This window comes from Pongo abelii, chromosome 19 (assembly GCF_028885655.2).
Source record: "Pongo abelii isolate AG06213 chromosome 19, NHGRI_mPonAbe1-v2.0_pri, whole genome shotgun sequence".
Lineage (NCBI taxonomy): Eukaryota > Metazoa > Chordata > Mammalia > Primates > Hominidae > Pongo > Pongo abelii.
In genome coordinates this window covers 48,581,528-48,604,773 of record NC_072004.2, presented here as the reverse complement: position 1 = coordinate 48,604,773, position 23,246 = coordinate 48,581,528, and the positions used below count along the sequence as shown (strand labels likewise).

Genomic DNA, 23,246 nt, shown 5'->3' with positions numbered 1-23,246 from the left:
ACTGCAGCAGGGCAGGCAGCCCACACCATTTCAACCTACATTTGTGTGACTTGAAGACCCACCACGATTCTCTGACATGACTGGTTCCTAAGACCTTCCTGGGGCCCATCCAGTGACACCTGTGTGGATCCGCTCCTTCAGCCTCTGGCTGACTGTTGGATGAGGAATGAGGAGGTAGGCTGGCTCTCCATTAAAAATAGTGAGGGAGCCTGGATGTGGTGGCTCATACCTATATTCCCAACACTTTGGGAGGCCGAAGCCAGAGTATCACTTGAGGCTAGAAGTTCGAGGCCATACTGGGCAACGATGTATTTGCAAGACCCCAGGGAGAGAAAAAACTTAAAAGTTAGCCAGGTATGATGGCATGTGCCTGTAGTCCCAGCTACTTGGGAATGTGGAAGTGGGAGGATTGTTTGAGCCCAGGAAGTTGAGTCTGCAGCCAGCTGTGATCATACTACTACACTCCAGCCTGAGTGACAGAGCAAGACCTTGTCTTAAAAAAAAAAAAAAAGTAGTGAGGGAGATCCCATTTCTAGGTTCTCTTACTTGGCCATATTCTTCAGAACTCCTGACTGGACCATAAGGATGCTCCTGTACACCAAGGGGTCAGAACTGGCTGTGAAGTCACAGGCATGTCCCTTCTGCTCTCCAGGCATTGGCTGCTAAAATAATAAAGACACTTCCACATACTGAGCCTTCGTGCTGTGGGCTCCTCACCTTCAATTTGCCATCCAGTCTTACAGAGGTGGAAACCAAGGAGTGGAAACCTAAGTCAGGCTGCTGGTAAGCGGCAGAGTCAGCACTCACACTCAGATGCATCCCTCTGGTTCTAACAGTGAGCTCTTTGCCATGGGGTGGCGCCTCGGATGACTTCTAGTGGTCATTTCCCATCCCAAGACCCCCACTCTCAGATCAGATGCTGCCAACACTTCCTTCAGCATTGCTCCAATCTGCCCATTGTTCCCTGACTAAGTAATTATTGAGAACCCTGCTTTGATGATGTCACTCCCTCACTCCATAACTCTCTACAGCTCCCCAGCACTCCATGGAACATTGGGCCAAAGTTCTGAGGGGTCTTTAAAGATCACCCAGGTAAAGAGTTACCATTTACGTACCCTGAATTTAGCATTGTATCTTGCTATTTCTTCACAGGCATTGTGGCTCTCTCCCACCAAGACTCTGAGAGTTAGCTGGCCAGTGACCATTTTTGCCCTGTGTTTTTATCTTATCCAGGGTATCAGACAAACAGTAGATGCTGGCTGATTAGTCTTCAGAAGCAGAATTCTTGAACTTAGTCAAGGGCTCCTAAAGTGGCACTTCTTCCATGAAGCCTCCCCAGATCCCTCTAACAGTTATGAGATTTCTCCCTCTTCCTCCACAATGCTCTGTATCCTTTGCAACATGTCTATGACTCTGCATTTTATTACAGTCTGTGCAGATGTGGAAGTGAGGCCAGCAGACAGGTTGGTTTTAGAGCTGAGTATAGGGAAAGGGTGAGAGTGGAGGACGAAAACTATGAGTGTTGGGACCAAGCCGAGAGAATAGAGTCCACAGGCAGCTCTGGGAGGGGGGGAAGATTCCTGGTGTCCAGCACAGGGTGTGGCTCATAGCAGGTGCTCAGTTTATAAGTGACCATTGAAATAACTAGCTAATTCAATAACTGCTCAGACACAGGTGTGTGGTCAGTGGTGGCTGGAGGTGGGGGCGAACTTCCCAGGCAGGAGGGCTGGCAATGCCCCAGGATGGAGCCCAGCCCTCTGCACCATGCCAGTACCCTTGCCTCTCACCCCACCACCTCCCACAGCATTTCAGACCTCTCATGCACGGCGCTGGCTGATGGCCGTTTTTATCCTGCCGAGTATAGCCATAGAAAATTGAGATCATTTCTCTGCTGTGTTGGCAGCTGAGAAAATGGCCATTTTTCCTATTTCCAATCCAATAGTTCCTTGCTTTTGGACAAAGACCCCATAAGCCAGCCTCTCCCCAGTAGAGACAGGGTAGGGGACAATGTGGTCATCCTGGGGCAGGTCACCTCCTTGGCTAGGAGGTGTGGGCTGCAGCCGTCATGCGGTGGCAGGGCTCCGGTGGTGGGTGGAGGGACCACCAACTAAGGCATTTGCAGACATAGAACAGCAACAGGCAGTGAGGTCAGAGCAACAGGTAACCCAGGGCCTTTGCAGGGTGCTCAGGGACTCAGAAGAAGTTGACTTTGCAGTCCCTGAACACAAGGACCCCCACATCTGACACTATTGCACTCCCCAAATCAGAGTGGTGTAAGATCAGACAGGCCAAACAAGTGCATGTAATCCCTGTCCCTGAACTGATTTTTTGTAAAGGTAGGTAATTAGTAAGAAAATCCAAATCTGTGAAATACACTGAAGGTTGCTTAGCATCCTATACGCCCTGGGCAGATGAGAACAGCCGGCATGTGGCCTCCATCATGACAGCTCTCTATTTCCCTCAGCCTGCCAGTCACTGTTCCTACAAGGTCGCCCCTGGCCCTTTCCCCTCCCTCCTGGTCCATCCAGGTGCTCTGCCCCACTGGCCTCCTTGCTGTTCTTTGAATGGTCAAGCCCACTCCCCCTAGGGCTCTTATCCTGGCTGGTCCCTCCATCCTGAAGGCTCTCAGATATTCACTTAGTTTCTCTCTCACCTCCTTAACGTCTTTGCCGAAGGACATTCTATCAACGATCATTGGTATTAATGCTACGCATCCCTCCCCGACACACACACCCACCTCAGATTTCCCAATTCCCCTCACCCCGCTTCCCTGCCTTTAAAAAAAAAATAGCACTTGCCTGTAATCCCAGCACTTTGGGAGGCCAAGGTGGGTGGATCACCTGAAGTCAGGAGTTTGAGATCAGCCTGGCCAACATGGTGAAACCCCGTCTCTACCAAAAACACAAAAATAAGCCAGGTGTGGTGGTGCACACCTGCAGTCTCAGCTACTCGGGAGGCTGAGGCAGGAGAATCACTTGAACCCAGGAGACAGTGGTTGCAGTGAGCCGAGATGGCACCACTGCACTCCAGCCTGGGTGACAACTTGGGTGACAGAGCGAGACTCCATCTCAGAAAAACAACAAAACAACAAAAACCACTTGTTGCCTTTGAACATATATAATTCACTTATTCAATGAATTTATTATTTACTGTCTGCCTTCCCCACCCACAATATACATAAGAATGTATATTGCACATCCCTCCTCTGACAAACATACCCACCATGAATGCAGGGATTTTTGTTGTGTGCGCTGACTACAACCAAATGCCTAGAACAGTGCTTGGCACATAGTAAGCACTAACTGAATACTTGTTGAGTGACAATGTCTCTGTGTGCTTGTATGTGCACAATGATTCATTCATGGATTCATTTGACAAGTCATCGGTTGCCTAGTTTATTCCAGACATCACTTCCCAGACAGACTCTGGGAATACAGAGGCAGAGAAGAGATCACACACGGTCCAGGTCTATTTGAGCTTTTGGCCAGCAGGAAGCCAGGCAATGCAGAATTAAAACCACGGCAAATCTGCAATGAGTTGCAGTGGGTAGTGGGTCCTTGTTCTTAGAACAGGGATGGGCTTCCAGGAAGAAGTGGTGGATATGCTCTGCCCTGAGAGCTGAGTAGGCAATGGAGTGGAAGAGTGTTCTGGTCAGAGGGAACAGCATGCACAAAGACTGTGACATGCAAAAGAGCGTGACTTATTCAAGGGACTGAAAGAAGCATGGAGGGCAAGGGAAGAGGAAGGCTCAGAGGAAACTGGAGGGTCAGTGGGCCCTGACAGCACCCTGCAGGACTCACTCAGGTATATGGGCCTGCATGGCTGGCTGCCTGCATCTGTGCTGATTCTGTTGGCAGGAGACAGAGAGGTACGGCAAGAAGACCTCCGAAGGCAGGGTCATGACTTCAAAAGCCAGTGTGGCCAGGACTCTGCTGAGCCTCAGCTTTGCCTTGCATGAAAAGGGGATCACTGTGCTGCCTTCACATAGCAGCCAATGTAACAAACAAAGCCATCATGGATCTGAACTGGAGAAGTGTTAGAATATGCTCAAGCTTAGCAGTGTGTGGCCGTGACTGAGTGGGTGTGCACATGAGTGTGCACCTGTGCTCCTACCTCCCCCCAACACCATTCTTCCACCATGACAAGGCCGCTGCATCACCTGTACCAAGCTATAAAAATACACTGGCTTCTGGACCAGAGCCAGGCTCCCCCAAAACCCTGGGGGCTGAGGTAGGGAAGGAGAGACCAGGAGGGGCTGAGAAAGTTGTGGGGTCCTCAGTCTCTGGGCAAAGTGGTCATCAGTCACTATCAGACCACCACCATGCAAGGAATAAAGGCTACCCCTGAGATCTGGAGCTGTGCCTCCCTCATCTTATTGGGGCCTCTCTGAAGACGGAAATTTGCCTCCCTTGTTATACTGGGTGCTCCCCAAGTGCAAGAACCATTCCCCCCCACTGCCACTGCTTTTCTTCAGAAAAAGAGAGAGGTTGCCACTCTGTGATTGTGTGTGACTAATTCTGTTTAAGGGTTGGCCAGCTCCAGGGCTGTGTTCCTGGGGAGGGGTTTAGGAGTAACGGTGGGGTATCCTAGCTGCCTGTTCTCTAAGGGCCAGGGCCCCGTGGGGTCTGATGTTCAGTTCTGGGAATTCTTGGATGGAGATGCTGCTGAGAACCTGGACCATTTTAAGAGTCATCCTATCCATCCTGGTAACCTCATTCTCCAGCTCCAGTGGTCGTGAAACATAGGCCCAGGGAAACAAAAAATCTGAGAAATTCTGCCAGCAAGCACACATCCTGCCCACTGCCATCAGTTTGAACTGAACAAAAAAAGTCATGTAAGAGAAGAGAATAACCAGCTGCTCATTCTCACAGGCCAAAAAAGTGTGGGTGAGAATGAAGCAGGAAGGCTTACAGTTTGATAAAAAGCAGAACTTTTTGAGGGCAGGTAATGTCCTAGATAATTTAGGCAAAAAGAGATTTTCTTCAATTATCTTTTCTACTTCCCTTTTTTTTTTGCATTGAATTATTCATCCTTGTACTCATTCATTCGTGCAACAAGCATTGAATTATCTAGGTAACTGCTTCCATTTTCCACTTCATCTTGCTGGGTTGTCTGCTAGCCAGCAGGGCCTGGGATGGAAGTGTGTATGGCAGAGAGTGGGTGGGAAGTGGTGGTGGTGGGGAGCTGAAAGGGTCAAATGAGACAGCAGAAAGGAGATAATGGTGCCTGGACTCGGACTGTGGGTGCTGAGACCACTCTAATGGCTTGCTTGTCCCCACTTGTTGCAACATTGGCCTCACTTGTCTCAGTCCCCCCTTTCTCTGGGCAGTCCATTTGTCCCCCAGAGACCCGTGCAGTAGCTAGCTGAGTGTTGGTGCTCTGTGATACACTGTCCCATCCTTGGGGACTGCTGGAGTATGGCAGAGCCAGCTGAATTGGTGATAAGAAGGCCTACTTTTCATTTAAGAAGACAGAGAAGGAAAAATTTTAAAGAAATTTATGTTCTTAAAAACACACACATACACAACTGGTTCATTAATCTCTTATTAAAATTCTGTGTTGAGCATGGGCAAGGAAGAAGTAAGGAAGACCCTGGGGAGGAAATGGGGAGGAAGAATACGATTCTTCCACTTGTTAGCATTGGCTGCAGGAATCAGGGGAGAGAGGCGTGTGCTTGAACAGAGAAAGATTAGGGAGGTAAGAAGGGGCTTCTCCATCACAGAACAAAAGAGTTGGAAGGGGGCTTGGAGGGCACCGCCCCCTCTCATTTGGAAGAGCAAGAAAACAAGACCCAGAGAAGTAGGTGAAATTCCTGTGGCTACACAGCAAACTGATGACAAAGTCAGGGTTTGAACCCAGATATCCTGTATCCTGAGGACTGTGTGATTTCAAACTGCTTTGAATTTCAAGACTTTGGACCTTTGTCTCATTCCCCCTGGTTGGACTTTGAGCTACTGAAAGAGCTGGGGATCAGATCTGGAACCCCTCACATTTCTTTCATAGCACTTGGTAAGGTTTATTAATGAATGCTACTAGTGATTGATTATCATGACTGCTTGCAACCAGAGGCTGGCTTGAGGCTAGAAGCCCATCACTGGAAGAAGCTGCAGAGAGAGGGGATAGTAGAGGTGGTAGAATCTGTTGAGGAGTCTGGGGCAGACAGCCAAGCCAGGAGCCCCATTTGGGCTCTGGTGCTTGTTCTGATTCCAGAACAAACTTGCAGAGTGAGCTTGGCCAGTCCCTTCCCTGTGTGTCCATTTCCTTATCCACATGAGGTTGGATTTGGTGGTTCCTCTTTCAGTGTTTTGGACATCATTATGTGCAGGTCAACAAGGTGAGAACCTGCCCTCTATTGCACACTCCCCTGCCCCAGGTAGGTGGGACAGACCCCAGTGGTGGGAGTTGGTGCCTCTCAGGGTTTCAGTTTCTGCAGCATCGCCAGCACTCACTACCAATCTCAAGTCCAGGGTCTATCAGTTCCAGACAGGCCCCGGGCAAGGGCCTAGGAGACACCCAAGTCCAGTTCTGGTATTCCACAGTGGCCTTATCTCCCACAGCGAAGCACCAGCCATCCTCAGAATGGATTCCAATAAAGCTCATTTTCTGCCACCAAATTTATAACACATCCCCACCTACTGGTCTTAAACATTAACAAGGCTGTGTTGTGAATATGGCTGCGTGTGGCCAGAAGAAAGATGGGTGTGGGAGAGGGGAAGCAAGCGTCATCCCTCACACCCGGCAATAAGGGGGTCTCCCAAGGGCTGGTGCTTACCCTGTCCTGCTGTGTTCCTCCTGCATCTCCAAAAGGGCTCAGGGCTTGGGTGATCGGGGGTTGGGGTGGGGGTGTGGACACAACCCGCAGGAGAAACTCAAGGTTGCTGGGCTGGGGATCATGGAGGTGAGGACACATGTTTTGAGATCACGTATTCAGAATGACCCTGGACACTACATTTGTATCCTGTGAGACCATGTCATAACATGTCACCGGAGACACATGGGTCTTGTATGTGCCCACTCAAGGGGCATGGCATGGGCCTGCTCCATCCTATTGCTCTCTTTGTGGTATCTCTGCCTGTCTCCCCCCCGCCCCTCTTCTGCCCTCTACCCCAGAGCTCCCTTTTCAACTGATGCTGGGAGGGTCCCTCAATACAGAGTTGTCCTCCTACCCCATCCATTTCTTCTGAGCACCTGCTATGTGTCAAACACTGGAGAGCCATGCAAACACACAGAAGACATGGCTCCTGCCCTAAATGCAAGAACGTGGGGATCAGGAGGATTGCATAGGTAAGCATGCCCATGTGTGCCCCTCACACAGCAGCCTATGAGGAAGAAGTGCTAGAGAAGTAGCATGAAGTACCAAAGAAGTCATGGAAAAAGTTCATTTATTTCTATCGGGGTACTGCTGGTGAGAAGCTAAGGGGTAATCTAGGGAGGCTCCCTGGAGGAGGTGACATTTGAACACAGCTTTGAAGGTTAAGTAAGAATTTCTGGAGGCGAAGTGTTCCAGACGGAGGGGCTGGTGGGTGCAAAAGCAGAAATGCAGGAAAGTGAGAAAAGCAATACCTCATACGGCACATGGAGGATGGCGAGAGGCCAGTATCTTGGAAGTGAAGATGTGGATTGGGACAAGATCATAAAGGGCTTTGGATTCCAGGGCAATGAGTGTACCCTTGATCCTAGAGGCCGTGGGGAACCAGTAATGGTTCCTGAGTAGGGAGCTGACATAATCAGCTCTCTAACAGATTTATCCACCACGCTGACCCCTAAACTCCTATTCGAACTAACAATGGGGCCAGGAGTCTCCCCAAAGATTAGATACAAGAAAGTGGCCTTCACAGATGTTCCCTGGAAGAAGCCTGGAGACTGGGAACAGTGTAGAAGCGCCCAGACACACCACTCTGCCTATCTCATGGGCTGAACTGGGTCCTGAAAAGGTAGTGGGGTTCCATTCACACATGGTCTCTGTCCAGGAGTCCTGGCAGAAACTGGGAAGGGGAAAGACAGGCCAGAGACCACACTGCCTGTGAAAGATGGGGAATGTGAAGGAGGCAGTCCAAGGTCACCCTGCTTGGTGGCGCCAGAGTCAGACTGAAACCCAGGCTACTTGGCTCCCAGTCTGGCTGTGTGGTCAGAACCCTGTGACCTCAATTGCCTGCCAGGCACAGAAAACTGCAACTGTCCCTCTATCTCCCAGCATTTTAGAAAAGCTCAGGAACCCCAATCAAGAGTCAGCTTAAAGGGAGACTAAGTCCCTGGACCCTATTCTTAACAGAGGGAAGGGGTGGCTAGGTGGGTGTCAGGCAGCCCTGGAGGAGGAGGGCGACCCAGGGGAGATGGAGTTTTATTGTGGGGGGATTTCTATCATACTGGCCTTACCCATCTGGGGGATCCCCCAAGTTTTAAGTATCTGCTGGCACCCTTCTCTGTGGCAGGGGAGACTGAGACATGGGATGGAGAAGAGAGTTCAGGACTCAGGGAAGAAGCTTGGAAAGGGAGCCAGATAGTCAGGAGGGGAAATGTCCGCTCAGTAGGGCGATTCAGACCCTACCTCCTCAAATACCTTCTTTCTGCTCAGGCAGCCAAGCCCTCTGCCCTATGTGTGCTGTCACTGTGTTAGGCACTGGCTGTGTGGAGAGACAGGGAATAAGCCCATGGCTCTGCCTCCACCAATCCAGGACTACTGGGGCACAGAGAGGGCACTGGTGCCTAAGGAAAAAAGGAGGCCAAGGCCAAGACCAAGGGAAGGCAGCCAGGACGCTAAGGCCCAGCTGGAACTGCGTCTTAGGAACAGGCAGGATTCTGGCAGGTGAGAAAGGGAAAGGGATCTTTAATTCCAGGCTCATAGATCGGGAAGGTGGGCAGAGGGGCCCTAATGACAGAGTTTGAGCTGCCCATCACCAACGTTTGAGGTGACGCCATGGGTGGGCTTTGGGAAGGGAACTCCGTCAGCAAGATGTAAGAAGAGGGGAAGAACCCACCTAGACTCAGGCCTGGGTTTCTGGGCTTCCTCCTACTGGGCAGGGAAACTCCCTGCCGGCCAGTGCTAGGTCACAAGTGCAGCCCATGCAGCTCCAGTGCGCAGACAGGCAGCCCACCTCCCTCTCCCCCACTTTCATTCTCAGTGTTGCACACAGAGCCTAGAGATTTCTGATTTCCCGCTATGCTCCCACTTCCCCCCACCTCACCCTCGCCCTCCTGCTGGCACGCTCCTCTGCCTATTCCTCCCACAGAGAACTGAGGTTAGCTGTCTCTGGTGAACTGAACGCAGAACAACCCCCCTGGAGTTACCTCAGCCGGGAATAACCAAGCCACCCATAGAGGGAGGTCTGCCTGCTCCCCGCCCCCCTCCTAGCTCCAGGACCCTACGATTCCGAGAGCCCCTTCTTTTTCTTATTCTCTCAATCTTGAGAATGCGCTTTGGTAAGGGTGAAAGAGGCCGCTGGTTAGAGACCTTGGGCACACTCCTGGCGAGCTTGAGCAGGCTCTTAGGGACTGGGCAGATCTGGGCAAGAGCTGAGCCCAGCACATCGAGGGCGCTCCACCAATGCGGAGAGCCCACTGCCCCCTCCATCTAAGGGCCCTCCATCCTGCCTGAGGCTCACCCCTCAGCGTGGAGCATCGAAACACCCCCGCCCCCCAACCCCACCACGCCTTGCTGGTTGAGAAAATGTATCCCAGGTCGGCTGGTTTCACGTTGGGAGGGAGCAGAGGGCCCCGCTTCTCCACTCTCCTTTCGGAGCTCTCTCCCTCCCACCTCGGTCTGCTCCCCTCGCCTCCTGGAGCGTCTCCAGCTTGCGGAAGGCCCGCTGCAGCCTCCTTCCGTCTGGTCTGAGTTCCCACTCTTGGGGGCTGTTCAAAAACCCGCTGCCCCCCACCCGTATGCCCGCTGTCCCACCGCCAAAGCGCGCCAACCCCAATCCTTCCTTCTCCCACCCGCTTTACCGCGGAGCCCGGGGCGAGCCTGGGGAGCAGACGCAACAGATTGCAGAACGCGAGAGCGCGGAGCCCGCTCCCTCCGCGCGCGGCCCACGGCCCCGGCCTGTGCCGGTGCCCAGACCCCCGCCCTCCGGGCTCGCCTAAGCCGGCCATTTAGATGCAGCTCACAGGACCGCGGGCGTGAGAGCCGCGGCGGCTCCCCGGCCCGGAGTCAGTCCACTTCCCTTCCCGAGGACCGCCGCAGGAAGCGAGGCGACGGGCGGCGCGGCCCCGCACCGGCCTGCGCGCCCGGGGCGGGGAAAGACGCGATCCCGGCGGATCCCAACAGCCCCCGCCGGGCCGGCCGCAGGGGGAGACGGGGGCGGGGGGCGGCCTGGACGGGATCCGGAGGATCCCTCTAGATTTCCGTGGGCGGACACGCCCCCAGACCTTCGGGTTCGAACCCTTCTTTATAACCAGGAAAGGACTGGAGCGACACCCTACCCCCACCCTTTTCTGGCGCCGGGCTCGGTCCCCTCAGCTGAGCTCGCCGGAGGGCTCGGGGGCTGGCGGTAACTCGAGCTGCAGCCAGAGACGCCAAACCCGGAGTGGCGGCTGCGAGTCCAGGGGGTGTGGGTGCTCCTCTCCCCAGTCTTCCCCGTACCCCCTCCAGTGGCGCCTGCCGCATCCTCACCCCGAGTCCGCGCCGCGACACTTACCGTGGGCGAGCAGCGCTGAGAGGCAGAGCAGGGCGGCGCCGCCGCGGCCCGACATCCCCGGGGCCATGGCCGAGGCGGGGGCGGGAGGGGTCCGAGAGGGCAACAGTCAACGACGACTTGGCCCCAGGCTGGGCTTGGTCACATCCAACTCAGGGCTGCCGTGGCGCCCGGCTGTCTCAGATGCAGCTCCGGGGCCAGAGAGTGCAATTCGGGGACACTTTGCGGGGGGGGGGGGGCGCGTCCCAGGCGCTGGCGGTTACACCCTCGGAGCCGGTGGGGGCGCAGCTCCGGGCGGGAGGAGCCTCCACCTCCCCCAGCTGGTGCCCCCTGCAGGATCTGCGAGGCGCGGGGGGAGCTGCACGTGCAGTTCCGAGCCCGGTGGCCGCGGGCGTCCCGGGGGCTACCTAGAGCCCAGTGCTGAATATCCCGGCCCCACGGCCCAGCGCGAATCCGAACTCACTCGAGGGTGCAGACTTCCAACGCAAGCCCCAATTTCCTCGGTTTCGGTAGTAACCGCACATGGATAGCGCCACTTTCTTCCTCCAAGCCCCTGCAGCAGCCCAGCATAAAAATCCCAGGTCAGATGCAAATGAATGCCGTCTTTCTCAAAGAAAGAGAAAATCCAGACAACTTTAATCCATCCGGAGAAGGAAAAGTTTCCGTGCGGTGCTAAGACTGGCGACGCTGGTCGCCACCACCCTAGGCGACGCCCAGACCGGATGCCCGAGGCGGGCGGCCAGATGTTTGTCCCCTCGCAAGGCTCGCTCCTCGGCTCCAGCGCGCTTTCTCCAGTTTGGATCAGGGCCCAGGCTCCACACAGGCCGGGTCAGCGCCTCCTGCCCAGGCAGCCGCTCGGCGGCTGGGGCAAGGGTGGCGCGGCCAGAACGGGCTGCCCCATGTAGATGGGGCTTGGAGAAGCAAGGGAGCGAGAAAGCCGGCTAATGCGCCCTGCCCCGAGCCCTTCCTGCCCAGGACGTCGACTCCAGCTTGATGACCATAAACGCTGTAAGATGCAGAGGGGCTCCTGCAGCTCGCGGCAGCTCCGGGCCACCCCGCTCTCCGCTCAGGTCTCTCCGTCTCAGCAGAGGGGCGCGCTGCCCCGCCTCGCTCCTCGCCTTCCCTGGGGGAACCTGCACAAACCTTGAACTTTTCTGGGGTTCAGAGTCTCCGACGCCTCCTCCCCGCCGCCCCCGCCCTGTCCCCGGACGCCCGTTCGCCCGCTGTCTCGATGCTGCCAGGCATTGGCTCCCGCTCTCTCCGAGTCAGTTTGGGCGAGCGGATCGCCGCGCCAGTCCGGGCTGCAGGCGGTGAGACGCGGGCGCGGCGCCAGGGGCCAGGGCAGCCGGCACCCGCGCAGCCTGCGGCCAGGGAAGCGGCAGCTGGTGCCTACGGGGCCGAGAGGAGAGGAGGTGCTGGCAGGGGAGCCGGCTCCCCATGGACGTGTGTGGGGGGAGAAGAAGAATCCAGGAGCAAAAAGGAAGAGGAGGTGGGGGGAGCCACAGTTGCACGAAGCAGCCGCTGCCGCCGTCGCCGCCTCCTCGGCGCTCGCGCCGGCTGCTCCGCCGTAAATGACTCGAGAGAGACACACACACTCGCGCTCGCCCGCCCTCCTCCTCCGTCCGGGATTCAGCGCCCACCCGGGCAGTAGCGGGCGCCGAGCTTGGCGCGCTGGCTCCCACCCCTCCCAGATTCCCCGTGGTCACGTGGCCCCGGAGCGCGCGGCCCACAGCTCGCGCGCCACGGAGACTCCCCCCACTCCTAGCTCCCCCTCCTCTGTCCACGTGTCCATTCCGCATTCCCAGCCTGGGGGCGCACGCGGCTCCTTAATGAGACTCGGGCCAAGGGCCTACCTCGCGATTCCGCTCGCACCTATTTTATGTTTGATTTTTCCTTCCCAACGCCGGCTAGCGCTGGGACTCAAATGGGGCCGGCCAGCTGCGGCGGGAGGAGCCTACACCTCCCCCAGCTGCGTTTCTCCAGGGTAGACGCCACCGCAGTCACTGATGTCCCTTTTCAAAGGATGTACGCTCCCCACCGGGCGCCGGAGGTGTTTTGCAGCCGCTCTTCCAGAGGCGCGGGTAGGGGGCACCTTACCCCCATCCCCAGAGTTCGCTGGGCACTGGCTGGGAATCAGCCTTGCTGCTGTGCCCAGCTCCTCTAGGGCCGCGGGGGCTCTGGGGCTCAGCTTCGTGCGGGATGGGTCCGGGGCGCAGCTGTGGGAAACCTATTTATTCCGTTGCTGGAGAAGGAAGAGGGAGAAGAGGAGGGGACAGTGCTTTGCTACAGGTTGTTTAGCAAGCCTTTAAAGAGGCATGAGGTGGGGGTGGGGAACTGCCCCTCTTGCATACTCACCCAGGCACCTGCTGACTAGGGGGAGGGGTGGCTGGAGTGATATCTGTTCCCACCATCAGGCCCTTTCCATTAGAGTGCAACCTAGAGCAGACCCGGCAAGTCAACCTTCACCCCTCATCTGTCAACCAGGCATCGGATCCATGGCAATGATTTTATAGCTTCATTGGGTATCAGCTCCAATCCCGAGGGTGAATTTCAATCCCACCCTACTCTGGAGGGACAGGGTCTTCAATCCCATGGACATATCCCTACTGGGGAGGATATGGATCTTGAGGGTCACGCTTCCATACCTCTGCACTCAACTGGAGTGAGAGTGTGGGGCCAGGTCAGAGCAAAGCCAGCTGGGGTGCTCAAACCGTGCCCTCCATCTGCCTGACTCCATGCTAGCCCTCTTGACCCTGAGAGTTTCCTTTCATCCAGGACAGTGACATTTTGTTTTTGGAAAATGTGCTTGCATTTTTCATGGAAGGCTTCCTCCTCCCTGGCTGCTGGCTGTTGCTGCCTGGCTTGGTAGTGGGGCCTGTAGAGAGCTGCTCTGGCCCTTCCCCCACCCCCACATCTGTCTGGAGCTGGGGGGAGGTGCAGCCTGAGGAGAGCTGGCCAGCTCTTGGAGGCCCTGGGGATAGAAGGTGCTGGAGTCGTCAAAGAAGATGATTCTCATTAGGCCCTTAATTCCTGATGGCAATTAATGTCACCCAAGGGCTTATTCACCAACCCCCTGAGAAGCAAGCTAGCAATCAGGCTCTGTGTGGGGGAGAAAGGGGGAAAGATACACCTACTGAGGCAGAGGAGGGCTTCAGGAAGAGGAGGAAGGAAGCAGGGAGAGCCCTCCATCCCTGCCTAGCACCCCATCCGAAGGGTCATGGAGCCTGAGCATGGCCAGAAGGAAGAGACAAGGTGCTTTTCTGAGCCCAAGACACACCTTACCCTGTGTTGTGGATAAGATTTCCTTTCTCCTCAAATGTTCCCAGTTGACGCTAGGGTCTGAGGGGCAGCAGTGTCACATCTCTCCCAGCCGTCTGTGGAAATAGCACAGTGTTCTGGTCAGGGTGGGCAGGGACTCAGACATCGAATTCTTTTCTCTGCACCCCCATCTCACCCCACCCCATAGCTCTTATGTGACCTTCCTTTGTGATTCAGTTTCTTCTCCTTCCTCCCTCCCTTCCTCCCTGTCTCTGTCCCTCCCTTTCACAGTAGTATGGTGCATATCTCCAACATCACAGGCATTGTAGGTACAACAGTGAGCAAGACAAAACTAGCTCTTGTCCTCATGGAACTTACTTTCTAGAAGGGAAGGCAGAACTAAGCTTCTAATTGCTTGCAATTGTGGTGTGATTTGACATCACGCACTTTGCTCATCTTATGGAGAAGACTGAGGCCTGTGGTTGGAAAGGGCGAGGGAGCAGCCTGCTATCTTTAGAGAATACAGTTTCAGCCCCAAGTTCTTCCTGTACCTCCGATATGGATCTACCCTTCCTGGATTGAAGCCTTCTGCCAAGTCCATGGGCCTGATGATCCTCTGACTCTCCAAATGCCAGATTTTCCTCCTCCTTGCCTCAGGGAAGTGAAGGGCAGCCGATAGCCCACCTGGAGAATAAAATATGACTCCAACCTCTAGTGCTCCATGGACCTGTCATTCTCAGCAGTGTAAATCCTACTGCTCAGAGAGAAGGCATTTGGCACAAGGTAGACAGCCAGTTGTTTCAGCTATTCCAATCCTGCACATCATTTACCTGGAAAGGGGTTCTATACATTCCCTCTGCCTTTCCTACTACCCCAGCAGACTGCCCTCGGTCTCACCTGTTAGTCCTAGTTACGGATTCCCAACCAGCAATGCCACTGGGGCTTAGATAAGGGGAAGTCAGAGGAGCCACCCCAACTGGAGCCCGGGCTGGAGAGAGGACCTGGCATGTGTGTACTCTTCTATCCCAGATGAGCACCTTATCAACTTAAGGTGGTAGTGTCTTTGCTGTTTCCATTCTGTTTGTGTCTTTCTGGACAGAGGATTGGCAATGGTTGGAGGTTATCTCAGTCAACAGTTCCCAGGTGATGCCTGGAGGAGCCCTGTCCTCCTGCCAAGAAGCCAGGCAGTAAGCAGGGTTCAGTCCCAGGCCCCAGTGCCCTGCATGGATGCTTATCAAGGACCCATACATAAACTGGCACCCACTTCCTCCCATGCCTGACCTGCCCTAAAGATAGGCCAGGTGACATCTGTCCTTCAGCATGCCTCTGTTTTTCAGAATGCCTACCATCAGGAGACAATCAGATGAGCCAATGTGGAGCATCATGAAGACACGTTCCTGGGATCATCCTGGAATCCTGCTCTGTCTCAGGTCAAGGGGGTTCCGAGATTTCCTAAGCTAGCCCTCTCATTTTACAGCTGCAAAAATGGAAGCCTGTTAATTCAGTCATTTTATGAAAGCCTTTGAAATTTTTATTGAGCTCTAATTGTGTGTGAAGCATTATGGAATGCTTCTGTACTGGAATGCATAGGTTGGACAAGACAGATAAGGCCCAGATGGCAGAAGTTCAAGAGCTTTCACCAACCCATATAGAGAACCTAGGAATATTAATGACTAATGTTAATGAATACATGATTTTTACGTGCCAGTCACTGTGCCCGGCATTTTGCATGCATTATCTGAGTCCTCACTACAATGCTGTTAAGTAGGTACTGTTATTATTACCATTTTCCAGATGAGAAAACTGAGGCTCAGTGAAGGTAAGTTTCTTGCCTAGGGTCATAGAGCTATAAAGTAGCAGAGTCACAACTCAAAACCACATATATGTGATTCCAAAGCTCAGGTACGTAACCCATTTAGCCACTTTCACTGTGATATGCAAGGGCCCGGGATTTCATATATGGCAAAGCTATCATTTCTGGGTGGACATGTTTATGGGCAGTGGGGTACCAGGCATAAATAGGCCGTTCAACACCGGGAGGGCAGTGTGAGGAGGCCAGCACAGGGGCTCTGGGAACATAGGCACCTCTGATGAGAAAGTAGTGTTCTTTCTGCAGTACTGTTCTGAGTAGCTCAGCCTCTTGTTCCCCTTCCCCAGCATCCAGAGTCACACCTACATGCTGTTAGACATTCACCCCATTTAGTACACAGTTATGCATACACGTGGCTATTGAAGCAATTGTCCAGCCTTCACCCTGCAGCTGGGCTGCTTTGCCTTCCCCTATAGGCTGAGCTCCCAGCTCAGATTCCAGGACCAATAGCTATTTGTGGCTCAGGAGAATGCCAGCAGTGAAGGGCAGCATGGCATGATGGCCAGCACGTGGCTTTTCCAAGCAGAGACCTGGGTTCCAGTCCTAGAAGGCAAGGCAACTGTATTAGTTTGCTCATGCTGCTGTGACAAAATACCACAGACTAAATGGCTTAAATGACAGAAATTTTTTTTCTCACCGTTCTGGAGGCTGGAGTCTAAGACCAGCATGCTGGCAGGGTTGGTTTCCTCTTAGGACTCTTTCCTTAGCTAGAAGATGGACGTCTTCTTGCTGTGTTTTCACCTATGGTCATTTTTCTGTGTTCATGAATCATGGTTTATCTTCCTCTTCTTATACAGGACACTAGTCATATTGGATTCGGGCCCCATGAAAATGGTTTCATTTTAACTTACTCACCTCTTTAAAGACCTTAGCTCCAAAGATTGTTGCATGCTGAGTTACTCGGGGTTGGAACTTCAACGTATGAATTTTGGAGGTAGAAGATATATTTGAGAGTAAAACGGGGTTCTGTTAACCCATTTATGCCTGAGGTTGCAATTTTTTGAAGTTTTGCAATCAGATCTTCGCAATGACCTGGAGCAGTAGGATATAAATAATTCCCACATGCTTAGCATTCCAATAATGGAACACTAGGCATAAATGGGCTAAAAATTACTTTGGAGCAGCAGTCTCAAGTGGACCGTTTAGGGCAAACTGGAACATATGGACACCCTAACATTCTGGCCCCATCACTTACTCTACAGCCATCTTCTTTTAAACCACCGCACCTCTCTGAGTCTCAGTTTCTTCATCTGTTGAGTGGAGATAATCATACCAACTCCCCCAAGCAGGCACTTTTAAAATCCTAGTAAATGCATACTGATTACCTGACAGTACTGAGCACCACTGCGTGCTCTGTAAAGGTTAACCATTGCTATTATTGAAACCGAACTGCTCACTGAGGTCTATGGGCCTATGTGATTTGACCCCTAGCTGCTTTTCCAAATTCATTTCTTCCCCCTTCCCCCTCTCCCTTCTATTTTATTACACTGGCACCACAAAGGCCACCCAGCAGTCATATATCAAGCACATTCCTGCCTCAGGGCCTTTGTACCTGTTGTTGCCTCCAGCTGGAATGCTTTTCCCCTAACCCCTTGCTCCTTTACTTCATTCAGGTTTTTGCCCAACTGCCACTTCCTCAGAGATACCTTCCGATGTATATGATGAGCTGATATAAAATAATGCAACTATTGTTCTACCTCCATTGCTTTATTCTTTTACGCTACTTTAATTGGATTCATAGCAGTTGGTATTTTATTTTATAATTTGCCTGTGTATCTATCTGTCTCTTCCGATAGAATGTAAGCTCCCCAAGGGCCAAGATTCTGTATGAACCATTCACCAACCTATTCCCAGTGCCCAGAATGGTGCCTGGCATATGTGCTCAACAAAATAAACTGACTGGATTATTTATCCATATTCACTTACTTCAGTAACTGGGTCTTTGATTTTACCCAGTCCCGATAATTGGGTCTTGGGTCTGTGTTCCCATAAGGGCCCTGCCTGGCACCTCACTTCCATGATCTTCCAGAGCCTGGGAGCCCACAGCCCATGCCCCTGATGCTTCTCTTGGCAGTCCCAACTCTTACTATGCCCTTTTCCTTGCGGAGGCTGGAGTTCCTCCACCTGCCGTGTCAGCCTCACCCTGACTGGTAGGGCTTGGGCTGGGACCCCAGAGCCCTGATTCCTCCCACCACTTCCCACCACCAAGTCCTGCAGGACAGAGACATCTGCATCTCCTACCATTCCCCAACATGACTCCTCTGCCCCAGCCAGGCCAAGCCGAACTCCCTGCCACCACCATCACAAGGGATGCTCCTCTTCATGCCAGGCTCATTCTTCCCTCCCCACCTTTGTTCCTGCTGTACATAGCTTCCTTTGTGTTTTTCTCCACCAATTAAAGTCGTGCCCATCTTCACGTTTCAGCTCGGGGGTCTTCTTTATAAAGTTCTCAGACACATTGTGAAATGGTTAAATGGCCTCATGGAAAAAAAGAGCAAACAGAGATTTTGGAATCAGGCAGGGTTCAAGTTCTAACCACATTTCCTTCTGTTTAGTTTCTCTCTTCACCTTGAGTGTCTTGTCATCACTACACAGTAAATACCCCCTGCAATGGGGTCATGTTCTCATTAAGATTATTGCTCAGAATCCACCCCCTTCCTATTTTTATAGATAAGAAACCCAAGGCCCAGAGAGAGCTAGTGACAGGCCCAAGTCCACATAGCCAGTTACTGGCACAGACAGGAATATAACCCCATGTAAGGATATGCCTGGCTCCCTGCCCCACGGTGTGCCCATTCCCAAACTTTCACTGCCTGGCTCAGCCCTGCCTTGGACTTGGAAACCCATCTTTTCTTTCCTAGAGAGAATGAGGCTCCTTGGGTAATTATTTCAGGGATTTATCCCTGATGCAGTGTGGATGCTAGACTGAACTAGACCTTGGACTCCAGTTCTGGCAGTTGCATTTATGTACTCATCCAGTCATTCAGCCTCACCTTGGACATTTCTTCCTCTCTGAAACCTTCCCTGACACTGCCCACACCCCCATCCCTATTCAGTTCACCTGTAAGCCCGTGCGTCTCCCACATCTAAGCAGCTTTCAGATTGTGTTGATTTGCCTGTCTCCTCCCATAAAGGGGAGACACAGGAAGGCAGGCACTATCTGCGTTGACCCTTGTTGTGTGCCCCTTGCCTGATGTTTGTTGAGTATTCAGTTAATGGCTATTGACTAAGTGAATTATTAATCACTTACTGTGTGTTTGGAGCTATGCTAGATGAATGAGATGGCCTCTGCCCTCAAGGAGTTTGCCATTGTGTGGGAGATGGAAGTGGGCAGACACATAGGATTGTGATGCGCAGTGGCAGTGGGTGCTGCCCTGGAGGGAAGCACAGGAGCTCTGGGGCTGGAACGAGGGGCATCTAGTTCAGCCTAAGACATGAGTGCTGCAGGATATGGGAAAGCTTCTTGAAGGAGGTGACTTTGAGCTACGCTAAGGGAAGGACAAGCTGGTTTGGGGAAGTGGGGAGAAGAAAGGGAGGGGAGGAGGCTGCTTCACGGTGTGAAGGACACGATGTGATCAGGAGGCAGTGAATGTTTCTGCATGGCTGGGGCATTTGAGAGCTGGGGCAAAGCTAGGAAAGGGGCTGGAGAGGAAGCAGGCCCATTGCCTCTGTGCCCAAAGATACCTGTCTGTGGTGACGTGCATGCTCGTGGTTACTATATTCAGTTATACAACTTCACACTTTTGGGGCCAAAGACACTGGGAGGCTTATGAAGCATTTTATCAGTGTGTTTGTGCACAGTCCCTAACCCCGACCCCACACATTTGTGCACAGTCCCTGACCCCGACCCCACATTAATGCCCAACATTATTTGGGCAACTCACCTTTCTGCAAAATGGGTTACCTTCTGTACTGGCTGCTTACAGATCTTTTTACTCCCATTTCCCTAGAATCTCTCCCTTTAGTTCCTCTTCAGGCAGCACACTTCCTCCAACCCCCACCCCGTGGCCAGCCCTGACTCTAGCTTTCCCCTTTCTCTTCCTCCCTCTGGCCCACGTGGACAGTAAGCTAGGACCACCCCGGGCACCCAGCCAAGGGAGGATTTGGACTTGAGCCATGCAGGCTGGGCTCTGCTGTCCCCTCCCCCTCTTTTCCTCCCCACCCCCATACAGCTTCATTTAATTCCAGGGCAAAGCACTTGCCTGATGCGAGCCAGAGAAAGAGAGCAAGAGCCAGGGACAGAAATACGGAGACAAAGAGAGCAAGGACACCCTTTGCCACAGCCCAGCAGCTAAATGGCAGCAAACTCTGATGTGGTTACAAGCTTCTCAACTTCTTGTTTGTTGGCCAACTTGGCTGCCAGTTACAAGTGGGAGAGGAAGAGCCGGGGGCCCAACTTCTTTCCATGGCCTCCTGATCAGTTGCCCGTGACCTCCCAGAGTTGTTGAGCCAGCTCTGCCTGGCTTCTGGGGTTGGCAGTACCCAGGATTCCTGAACTGGGCAGGAGGGCCAATTGGGCCTGCTGGGAGGGTGAGAGAAGGAGCCAGGCATGCTGAGGACTGCAGAGGAAGCCAGGTCTGCTCTGAAGAGGGGAAGCCCTCTCATCATAGACTTATATGGCCAGATGGGCCATTAGAGACCATCCTGGTAACCTGTGAGCATTACAGGGGGAATGTGAGGCCCACAGCAGTGGGTATCTTGTCTGATTTCACACAGGAGCTCATTTCAGAGTTGAGATCAAAACCCAGGTTCTCTTTCCAGATCCTTTAAGATGGGAATCCCGCTTCAAGTTCCCACCCCACCTCCCAAATCTGATTCTCAGCTCACTTACGTCTTCCTCTTGCTAAAAAACCCATCTATGGCTCCACACTGCCCACAAGATTAATCCCAAATTCCCCAGATTTGCATTTAGGGTTTGACACATACTTTCCAGCCCATCCTCCCCACTTTTGGCCATTCTTCCCCAATAAGTCATGCCTTTCTCTGCCATGGTGCCCTTTTGCTCTGCTGGAATGCCTGTTCCTCCTTCCCCATCTCTTCTTGGGGTCCTTCTGTAAAGTCTGCTTCATCCACCCCAGGTGGAATCAATCACTGTCTGCCTCATTGTTAGAATCCATCTGATCTTGGTTTAGCCTTCCTCTCATTCACGTATAAAATCTGTAGGGACTAATGTGGTTTGGATGTTTGTCCCCTCAAATCTCATGTTGAAATGTAATCCCCAGTGTTGGAGGTGGGGCCTGGTGGGAGGGGTCATGGGGCGTGGATCCCTCATGAATAGCTTGTTGCTGTCTTTGAGATCATGTGTGAGTTCTTGCAAGATCTGAGTTACATGAGATCTGATTGTTTAAGAGTGTGGCACCTCCTGCTTCTCTCTCTCGCTCATGCTCTCACCATGTGATGCCTACCCCTCCCTTTTGCCTTCCTCCATGATTGGAAGCTTTCTGAGGCCCTCACCAGAAGCAGATGCCAGTGCCAGGCTTCCTGTGTAGCCTGCAGAGCCAGAAGCCAATTAAACCTCTTTTCTTTATAAATTACCTCAGGTACTTCTTTATAGCAATGCAATAATTGATTAATAGAGGGACACTTTACATTTTGTTCATCTTTAAATCTTCCATAACATTGAACACAGCTGCACACATGGGGTAAATGTTCCTAGACATTTACTGAACAAACGAATGTATGGCAAAAGGGGCAGTAGTTCAGATACCATAGCCCTGCACTGTCTCCGTTACTTTCTATCCAAAGCCTCTTTGAAGCTTTTCTATCATCTTGAGTGGTGTGTAAATATTATCTACACTTAGAAAGGAGGAAGCTGACTGATGTTCCGAGAGGGAAAGTCACTTGTTCAAGGTTATGTAGCTAGAAACTGGCAGAGCTGGGATTTGATCTCAAGTCTATTTGTTTTTAAAGCCTGTGTTTAATTCACCAGCTCACAGCACATCTGATTATAAATGCTCTCTGAGGCTGATCTTCCTGGGAATTCTTGTGTCCGCATCAACATCCATCAGCAGGGGATCCTCAAGGGGATTCTGGGGGTACCTGCAGAGGGTTTTCCTCACTTGGAAATCCCCCTTCCCTCCCCAGGCCAAGTGAAGTAATGTTCTAGGCTTGCAGAACAGAACACAAAAATTAACCCTGGTCTCATGGGGGCCCTGTCCTCATTTCCATCTCACCATCTGTCTCTCAGATACTCTCAGATGGTCACCAGGAGCTGTCATTGGGTGGTTCTGAACCCAAGTCCCAGAGCCAGGCTGCCTGAGTTCAAATACCAACTCGGCTATCTACTATGTGACATTGGACAACTTACCTAACCTGTCTGTGCCTAGTCCTCATCTGTAAAATGGAGATATTAATAGTGCCTGCCTTGTAATGTTGCAAAGCACTTTGGAGCAGTGACTGGCTCATGGTAAGTGCTCTGTGCACGTTTGCTATCATTGTTATCCACATCATATTCTTCCTCTGAGATGCAAGCCTCAAAGGGTTTGTTTTCTCTTCCTGCGAAGAGTCATCTCTGTTTCTTTCTGTGTGTTCTGTGTAGGCCTCTTAAATACTCTAGGCCTCCCTTGTAAGACAAGGAAGCAAAATTGGGCAGAAAGAACAGCTCCAAGGAAAGCCAAATCAAAGTGACTTTTGTGGTGACAAATGCTTAATAACAACTTTACAAATCCAGTTGAATTACTATGAATAACAACCCTCTTTTTTTTTTGTATGGATACCGCGCCCATCTCCCAGAGAGCACCCAGCTACAACCCTGAAATCCACCCAAAAGAATAATTACTGCGAAAACAAACTAAAAATAACCCCATAGGAAACAGTGCCAGCTCAGAAGCAGCTCTTTGGAGGTGGGGGCCTTCAAGGAACCTCTTCTGTTGCTTCTGGGATAATAGATTCTAATTTTTAAACCTGCAGTTGCCTTGGGGGTGAGTTTTGGCTCCTGCCCCTACAATCTAGGTCCCCAGGTCATCTTCAGTATGCTTCCTGGGCATCTGGCCTCTGTGCTGCCTTCTGGTGGTCCAAAAAGGGGTGTGGCAGATTGGGGGCCCCACTCCTGGTCCCTGATGCTGACTCGGTTCTTACCGTATGGAACCTGGGTTGCTCCCTTTCCCTGTCCCTTGAGTTGGACACACCCAGAGTCCACTGTCTTCCACTGAGGGTCTCAGTGTGTCAGATGTTCTGTGTTTCATATACATGACCTCACTTCCTTCTCAAGGTGGTTCCCACTTTCTTGGTAAAGAGAGGAGGCTCAGAGAGGTTGAGTCACTGGTTCAAGGACACACAGGGAGGAAAACATAGAGTTAGAGTTGGAACCCAGGTCAGGCCTGTCTGACATCAAAGATTACAAACGTTCCTCTAGGAAGCCCTGCATTGAGGGGCTCAGTTTCCCCAGGCCTTCCATTGGGGGGAATGCAGGGGGGATACCCATGATGCAGCAGAGGCCTTGTGATAACGCCCCTTCAGATGGAGTATTATAAGGCAAGTGCTGTGTC

General features: G+C 52.5%; 2 protein-coding genes and 1 long non-coding RNA gene across 3 annotated transcripts in view; 1 reads left to right on the top strand and 2 right to left on the bottom strand.

The window, feature by feature from the left end:
- TMEM132E (transmembrane protein 132E) overlaps positions 1-12,304 on the bottom strand; it is a 59,745-nt gene extending 47,441 nt beyond the window's left edge. The window contains exon 1 of the mRNA XM_024235335.3: positions 10,635-12,304. Coding sequence (XP_024091103.2) covers positions 10,635-10,701 — 67 coding nt within the window. The 5' untranslated portion in view covers positions 10,702-12,304. The remainder of the gene's footprint in view (positions 1-10,634) is intronic.
- Positions 12,305-12,448: 144 nt separating this feature from the next.
- Positions 12,449-14,884, top strand: TMEM132E-DT (TMEM132E divergent transcript). Its single transcript, XM_003778787.3, is given in 2 exon segments — positions 12,449-12,920; positions 14,181-14,884. Coding segments are annotated over 2 exon segments (504 nt in total). The 5' UTR covers positions 12,449-12,510; the 3' UTR covers positions 14,275-14,884.
- A 955-nt stretch (positions 14,885-15,839) lies between these two features.
- LOC129051087 (uncharacterized) lies at positions 15,840-19,114 on the bottom strand. Its single transcript, XR_008515126.2, has 5 exons — positions 19,010-19,114; positions 18,001-18,237; positions 16,615-16,791; positions 16,397-16,500; positions 15,840-16,302 (listed from the first exon to the last, which is right to left on the bottom strand). It is a non-coding gene; the product is annotated as an uncharacterized LOC129051087 (long non-coding RNA).
- Between the last annotated feature and the right edge of the window lie 4,132 nt (positions 19,115-23,246).